The following is a 9,142-nucleotide window of genomic DNA, read 5'->3' as shown; positions in this document are numbered from 1 at the left end:
TTATAAAAATTAAAATTAATAGAACAAGAAATTTGTTTAATGATCTAAATTTAAAACATTGAAGAATTTGTTAAGAAAAAAATAATTGTTTTTATTTTAATTAATAATAAATTAAAGTTAAAGTCAAATTAAATGTTTTATATTTAGTTAATAAAGGGGGAAACATTTAAATAATGTATTTTTATTGAAATAAAATGTTTAAAATTAATTAAAATTCTCTCTAAAATAAAATAATGTTTTATTATTATTATTATTATTAATCATTACAGTTATTTATATTAATGAAGTAATCGTTTTGTAGGAAATTCTCTGAAAGAAAACAGTAGTTTAATTATAAAAATATTTATATTCAGTAAAAAGTATATTTTGAAACAATGGATATGTCAGAAGATGAAGCAAGTAAACGTATATCTTACGATGTACGGAAATACACAGTTATATGTAACACGACTACATGCACAAAGAGAGGGGAGAACGTGCTACACAGGGACGTAGCAAACTAGAACAAAGAAGATGACCTTTGACCAAAGTATGTGACACTCGCCAACTAGCGCCGTCTAGTACAAAACATGTCTTCTTGACCTAGCACACAGGGATTACATATTTGCTTTCTTTCACTCCNTTTAAATTATTGCATATAATAAGAAATTTCATATCATATTTTAATTAAATTCATTTTAAAAGAATGTAAACATTGGATTCCTTGACGTAATTAAAGAACAGTTTAATAAATAATTATTTTATGAAAAGTAATTGTTGATTTTTAAAATAAATTGAGTGCATAAAACAATTCTGTTCAATGTTTATGCTTGAAAGCATAAGTTTAAATTGCCTTCCAGTATTTTCCCTTTGATAACTATCTTGTTATTTGGACTTTTAATATATATATTTTTAACTCCACAACTTCATATAAATAAGAGAACAACAATTTAATTTAAAAAGAAAAATATAATACAATGTAAATCAACCAAATAAAATTAAATAAAGTTATTTAAATATATCTTTCACGCAATATTTACTTTGGATAAGTTCTGGAAAACCGGACAGAATTTTATTTAAAAAAAAACCTTTCTATCCATTGTTAAATGCATCCATTCCAAGAAATTGCTACACGTTTATGGTTTAAATTGCAAAAATAAATTATAATTTATCTACTTATATGTTTATTATGATTAAAAAAGGCATTAATTTTATTATATGGATATGAAAAAATACATTTTTAATCGTATTTTTAAGTCAGATGACATTTTATAAAATGTTATTGTTAAAACCATTAAAATAAAAGAAAAATATTGTTTACAAGAATTTTAATATGTTAAAATTATTTTTAAAAAATCATTGAAAATATTATCTAAAATTCAGCTCAAATGAGTAATTTATATTAATTTAAACTTAACTTATAATTATTTATTTTATTCAGATTTTTTTAAATTAAATATAATTTAAATTTAAGCCAAAAAGCTCAAAATTTATACATTAATAGCTTTAAACGAATGTTTATTGTGTTTAAAAAATTTTATAATCGAAAAAGTATCTATTTTTATAATTTAAATAAAAGATAATATCTTAAATTTTTATTTTTTTAGTTATTAATTTATTAGAAAATAATAATATTATTAATATTTTGATTTAAAGCAAAAATAACACTAACTAAATTATTTTTATGTAAAAAACACTATTAACATCATTGAAAAATTCACAATTAAACAATAGTTTATGTATATAAAATACTGTTTAATTGTGTACATTCTGTACTGCTTTTACTATAGTTAGATCTCTGCGTGTTTTCTTTAAAAGTCAAGCTGTCTGTCTGACTTTTTTATATCAAATAAAACACTTTTTTAAATCTGTTTTTTAAATAACAAATATCTGCATAATAAAGCCAACCTCGTACATAAGACGGAGTAATTCTCATGCTAATTCGGAATCAGATATTTGGTTTTTATACTTTTCTTCGGGGATACACAGTAAAAATAGATTCATACAACATTGTTAAATTACTTAAGAGAACAATGCATATGGAAATCTTTAATCACGGAGTTTTGTTTCTCTAACTGCTCTTGTATCTTGAGAATTAGTGTAATTATAAGAGAACAAAACAACTCAATTAAGAATATCAAAAGTTCTTCAAAAGACGTATTCAAACACTACTTTCTTCTGGAACTTCTTTTAGCAATCGGATATCCGTCAAAGACGATATCTGATACCTGGAAGTCGGAAGTTCAGTTCTATCAGTTAGCTCTCGGAGGATGAATAAATAAAGGAAAAAAAAACCTAAATAATATCTGTTAAATATTTATTAATTTGCGACATGACTGTTTTATACTTGTTCTACTTCACCATATAAAATTTCAGATCTCTTCATATTTGTTTGTTTTACTATCTTGTCCAATAGTTATTGGCAACTGAAATTGGATGTCATTCCTCATATTGCTCTTCAGTCAAGGAACAACAACATGTATTCTTGCTATAAATATACTTTTTATTGGACTAGACATTTTCATTTTAGAATTCAGTACAAAGCAAAACTTCGTTTAATTCTTGTTTTATTTGAAAGTCTTCCAAATCCTCGGAAAAAACTCTTTTTCTTATCCAAAAAATACCGTATTCTGTTCACACAATACCAAAAGAATACTTTTGAAGACATGACAATTTTTTCACATTTTCAAGAAGAGTTCTCTGGAAAAACTTTGATCGAAGTGATAATAATTTATACAGATTTTGTGATGTGTAAATTAGTATCAACTTCATCAAAGTTTTACTAGAAAACTCTTCTTGAAGATGTGAAAAATTATAATGCACGTAATAGAATATAACGAACATTTTACACTAATAAAGAATATTCTTTTGCATTTCTGATATTAAACTTGGTATATGAAAATTTCATAATGATAACAAGTTACATCTGTTACTGAAATTAGTTTATTGACAAAGATCACTGATTATGATAGAGAGAAAAAAAGCAAATAGGGATGTCCAAGTATCTTGTTAGAATCAACGATGACACATGACCTTGCATGGCACCATTACTGTTCCTAATGCCCTCCATGAAAGAAATGATTAGATTTCGTCTGAAAGAGTTTCTGCTCTGTCCATCTTCTTGTGTCATTATTTAGGCAAGATGTTCTTGACATTTGACATCATTTCTTCAAAAGATGGAATAAAATCAAAAGAGATTGCACCAATTCCTTGGGTGATATTTGTAGACTCAATTCCCTAAAGGTATTCACAGTTGTAAGAATGATTGATGATCTGTCTTAAAATTTCAGATATAAAGTTTTTGATTTATTAATCATTATGAAAACTTCCAGATGCAGACATAATAAACTCTTAAAAAATCTGAAAATTTATTCTATCTGAAATTTGTGTTAAAAATTATTATAATAAATCTATTTGGCATATTTCCTTTTGATAGTAATAAATTTATAACAAATATTTCGTGTATACAAACGAATATTCGAGTAAATTAACATAAAAATCCTTATATTATTAACATTATCTCAGTTAGTTTCTGCATTAACTACGCTGATAAGAGAACAAATCATTATCTCAATTCTCTAATAAGGTATCGAGATAAGAATTCAGTAAAGAATCATTGAACAAAATAATATGTTAATTAGATAAAATTTTAAAAAATCATTTAATAAAATATTTTATCTATAAATTTTTCAAAGTTAAATTTTAATTAAGTTTATTTTTTAAATGAAAAAATTTATTTAATATATTAATAAGCATTGATAAAATTTTAATATACAAGCAATAAAAAATAAAAATTTAATTTATGAACAGATTTTTTTTTAAATAATTTATAAGATCTTTTAATAAATATTATTAAACAACATATTTTGGAAAAATTCGAAAAATTAAATTATTTATTAAGACAATAAAAATTAAGAATTAAAATTTATAATTGACAATTATAAAGAAAATAAAGAAATGTATATAATTATAAGTTTTAATTAAAGCTTGTATTGTTTAATTAAGATTAAGAAGCTAAATTTTTATTAAAATTAATATTAATTAATATTTTCCATATAATTAGAAAATAAAAACAAATATATTAATAATTCTAATTTAAATATTATTTTTAATTTTAGCATTCGGTAGCATCAAGATTTGAATTAAAAAAGAACAAAATTGCTAAAATTCAAATTAATTAATTGTATAATTACTAATATTAAAGGGTTATTATATTAATTATGTTGCATTTATATTCTATATGCATTTTATTATATAAAAATAAAATATTATCCCGAATAAGACGAATTTAAATACATAAAAATCGCCTGTATTTAATAATTTAGGATGTTATGAAGTTAAAATTCTGCTGGTCATAAGCATATAATATATGTAAATAAGTTATCATATTTATGAGTCTTAATGCAATCTTATCGGTCATATACCACACGATTTTAGAGGAAATGCACTCTTTTAAGAAGTGCACAAATTTAATTTTAAGAAACTATGAGTTATTATAATAAACAAGCTCAGTTACATATTCTTATGAACTGAGTTGCAACACACATTTCTGCTGGACGCGTGCATCGTTTTTATTGATTTTCTCAACCACATGCACTCCCTCCATGAATGAATGGTAACGATCCAACGTAAGCCTCCGCCCCGAACGATATCCGCCATGTTGTGGCATTGTGAGTTCTGCTGGACTTGGACGACTCACCACAGTCGCTCTACAACCTCAAGTTTCCTCACTGCAGAGTGAGGTCACCATCAAGTTAGCTGAAGTAGAAGTGTTTTGGAGACCGAATGAAGCATAAACTAAGCTGTGGATCTGCCGTCTGGATTGACGGCAGTGCGTTCTCTATGCATCACGAGTCACGACGATAGCTAAATCAACCCGGTCCTGTTTTGCTTGTCTACGTGACGTGTTGGTTGTAGTTTGATCGCATTAGTGAAGGTTTTCAAAGATGGGAAATGAGGCGAGTCAGGAAGGTGGAGTTCCACCAGGCCAGGCCGAAGGTCAATATCCGCAAGGTGCCTATCCACCATCTCAGCAAATGAGACCCGGTCAATCAGGACCGGCTATGGGAGGTCCTATAAGACCCATGCAAGGAGGACCGATGGGCCCAGGTCCTATGCAGCAGAGGATGATGGGTCCGATGAGTACAGGACCTGGGCAACCTAGATCAATGATGGGAGGACCGATGGGTCCAAGTCCCGGACAACAGCGACCTTCCATGGGTCCTATGAGTGGGGTTTCTGGTCCACAGAGGCCTATAATGGGTCAATTAGGTCCGGGACCTGGACAACAGAGACCCATGATGGGAGGTCCTATGGGTCCAAGTCAGCAGAGACCGATGATGGGAGGACCTATGGCACAACCAAGAACTCCTGCACCCCCTCCAGTAGATCAACCGCCAGATATAGATCTCAGTAACCTTTCGGAAGAAGAAAAGGCCAAAATTCTTTCAGTGATGGCGAGAGCTCAAGATATGGACCAAGATTTAACCCAACATAGAAGGTAAGTTGTTATTATTTACAATTCTCAAAAGAAATGTTCCTTTGAATATCATAAAAGTATTTAAATCATTTTAATCATGCAATTTACGAGAAAGGAACCTCATAAAAGCAGAAGTGCATAAAATCCCAAAATATATTACCGCAAATTATTCTTTAGAAAGAGAATATCGAATTTTACTGAGTGTAATTACCATTGATTTTTGTGACAGATATAGCATATGGTTACCAAGAAATACAAATGTGTCAATATTTTTCTCCAACCAAAAATTTCACTGTAATTTACTTTTTACTGTTAAATATTTTTAATATAAGTGCATTTTAATGCAATTCAATAAAGCAAAATGATTTATTTCGAATACTTAATCATTTATTTTCATTTATAGTGAAATTTTTGAACAACAAGACAGTTCTTTTTATTATATTTATAACAAATTAGATATAAAATTGCTTTAGTAATTAATCTTGTAATCCAAACGAATATTCGAGTAAATTAACATAAAAATCCTTATATTATTAACATTATCTCAGTTAGTTTCTGCATTAACTACGCTGATAAGAGAACAAATCATTATCTCAATTCTCTAATAAGGTATCGAGATAAGAATTCAGTAAAGAATCATTGAACAAAATAATATGTTAATTAGATAAAATTTTAAAAAATCATTTAATAAAATATTTTATCTATAAATTTTTCAAAGTTAAATTTTAATTAAGTTTATTTTTTAAATGAAAAAATTTATTTAATATATTAATAAGCATTGATAAAATTTTAATATACAAGCAATAAAAAATAAANCAGGAATCCTTCCTCTTTTATCTAAACTTGATATCAGATTTAAGTTGATATTTTTAAATTTTTATTATTTAAAAAGCGAAAAAAAAACAGGGAAACATTTTAAAAAGATTTAAAGATGAAGGAGTGTTCCAGATGCAAGTCAATTTTGCGTAGAGCAGACAATAACATTTGTTTAAAAATATTTTATATTAAAATTTCTGTTTGAATTTTTTGTGATCGGCTTTAAGTGTTGTAATAAGATTTTAAAAACATAATTTGTTTTCGATTTTTATAAACGAGTTAATGTCGAAACAATTACGCGATTCCTCAAAATATGGATTTTTTAAAAAAACATTTTTCTAAAAGTGAATTGATTATTCTTATGTTAGTAGAATGAATTTTAAAAAAAGAATTATTTAATTCATCTGTTTTCAGATTTAAAATTTTGATGATGATAAATTAATCGATAAATAACTAATAACATTTAAATTTAAGCAATGCTTTCGGTTATTAAAATGTTTTCAGATTTTTTTTATTATGATAAATAATTTGATAACATATTTTTAAAATTAAAAATTCTTGGATAACATTTGTAACTACAAAATACAATTGAGTATTGCGTAATGAATAACGGAAGTATTTTACGGCGAAGTCTTCTTGCTTTACAGAGAAACAACATATACAGGGGTTATTGAATTGTAGAGAAAAGACAACTGCGCCTTAGAGCTATGATTTTGAATAGGTAGATAGTAATGACAAATGCAAGATTTTGTCTCTAGAGATATCTTGATGCTGTTTATTCAGATGTAACTAAATTTGTCTATCTAATGAAGATCCTCACGAGAATTGTCTTTATGTGTAATCCAATCACTTCCTCTTAGTACAAAGAAATGCTTATTTTTCAATATTATATCATATCTCTCATTTAAAGTAAATAACTTTGAATATATTATTTATGTGTTAAAATGTAATTTGATTTATTATTTTTTCTTCTCTTATCCCTATAACTCATAATTAAAGAAATAGGTTTATTACTCAAAATATTAAAATAAACATTACTCAATGTGTGAAATCAAAATAACAATTTACAGCAATAGAAATTTTAATTAATTAAATAACAAAATTAATTCTAAGGCTAATATTGTAATTAATTTTAGTTACAATTTAAGGTAGAGATACAAATTTTAGCAATTGGAAGTTTGTATTTCAAAAATTTAAATTTTTCGTATATTGTTCTAATAAAATATTTTCCCATTTATGAAATTATTATTATAATTATACAATATTTATTCAATTAAAGTAGCTCATTAACTAGCTAATGATAAATTTATTAAACACGATTATTTAATTTTGTTAAATTATTGTGTTTAATAATTTATTATTACTGCTCTGTATTCTGATATAGAATTTTATTAGAAAATTCCATCTTAGTGCTAAAAGTGATTTAATTATTAAAGCTTAAAAATCTTAAAGTCAAAGGATAATGGTTACAAGTTTTTAAAATTTTATTTTCAATATTTTTAACAAAGAATAACTAATTTATAAGTAAAACTTACAGAATACATGATGAATTATAAATGTATAGATGTGTTGAGTTGACAATTTCAAAAAAAAGTCGATATTTTAATTTCATAAATAAATGAAATACATGAATTATTTAACTTAAAAATTGTATGTAAAATAGTTAACATCTATACATGATAAATTATGGAATAAAAGAAGTATTACATATCTTTTTATGCTGAAAGTATTACATAATGAAATATTGTCAGTAGTACAATGATAGGTTTCTATTTTTAGTGTTCTACCTTAAATTATTTTCATTGATATAAGCACTATATTTAACTTTTATGGTTGAAAAACATGCTTATCTACAATTTAATCTATTTTAAACTTAAAAAAAATGCATATTATTTATTATAAAATTTTTTAATTAAAAATTATCTACATACTATGCCATCAAATTAATTACTTCTGAGTAATAATTGATATTATTATTGTTAGCAAGGCAAATTGGAAAGAAAAACAATTGCAAGTTTGGTAAAAATTCACAGTTTTGTTATAAAAATAATTATATAAATATTTTTTATCTAATTAAAAATTTTAAACGATTTCAAATAATTAAAGTTTTCTTATTTTGTTTAATTAATAAAAATAATTCATTTAAAGATATAATGAAAAAATATAATAATTTTTTTTGTTCTATTTTACTGTAATATATAATATTCTAGCTTTTACTAATTTTTAAAATTTAATTAAAATGTTAGTATTGTCATATCAATAAACTTAGAATTACTAACTAGGATTTATCTCAATAGAAGTTTTAAAGAACATTTTGTAAATAATTTGTTTATCAAATTTTAAAATGTTAACTTCAAACAATTTTGTAAATTTATATAAAATACTTTAGTTCCTTCCTTCCAATGAAAATAATTAACACTTTAGAAAGCATTGTTAGCATATATACAGAGTAATGAAAGATAAATGAAGGGTTCAGGTATAATAGGTGGGTAACCCACATGAACTTAGTTTTGGGAAAGCTGCAAATAAAGATTCTTTTATTGTTTGTACTTTAAAAAGCAAAATTACAGAGATCTCTAACTGACTTTGCCATCTTCCTATGAGCGTAAATTAATACTTTTAATCATTTCATAAAATGAATGTTAAGTAGAGCAATCTGTTAGTAATAAGTATTCAAAAAGTATGCATTTGTGGGTTAAAGAGTTGAGTATAAAAGCCATTTTTATACCTAAACCCCTTAAATATTAAAAATAAATTTATTGATAGGAAAAAATCATTTTAAAATTAAATATTATTATTTAAAATAAGTAAAAGTATATATATTTATAATTATAAAAACAAATATAGAGAATAATTGGTATTATATTT

At 25.0% G+C, this 9,142-nt stretch overlaps 1 protein-coding gene across 1 annotated transcript in view; it reads left to right on the top strand.

Annotated features, from left to right (window-relative positions):
- The first annotated feature begins 4,466 nt into the window (after positions 1-4,466).
- LOC111628990 overlaps positions 4,467-9,142 on the top strand; it is a 132,150-nt gene continuing 127,474 nt past the window's right edge. Inside the window, exon 1 of the mRNA XM_023372852.1 lies at positions 4,467-5,479. Within this exon, the coding sequence (XP_023228620.1) occupies positions 4,926-5,479 (554 nt within the window). The 5' untranslated portion in view covers positions 4,467-4,925. The remainder of the gene's footprint in view (positions 5,480-9,142) is intronic.

Source organism: Centruroides sculpturatus, unplaced genomic scaffold (assembly GCF_000671375.1).
Source record: "Centruroides sculpturatus isolate CEXI.00-Female unplaced genomic scaffold, Cexi_2.0 scaffold246, whole genome shotgun sequence".
Lineage (NCBI taxonomy): Eukaryota > Metazoa > Arthropoda > Arachnida > Scorpiones > Buthidae > Centruroides > Centruroides sculpturatus.
Note: the sequence above shows the minus strand (reverse complement) of the source record. Positions and strands in the feature narration are given on the sequence as shown.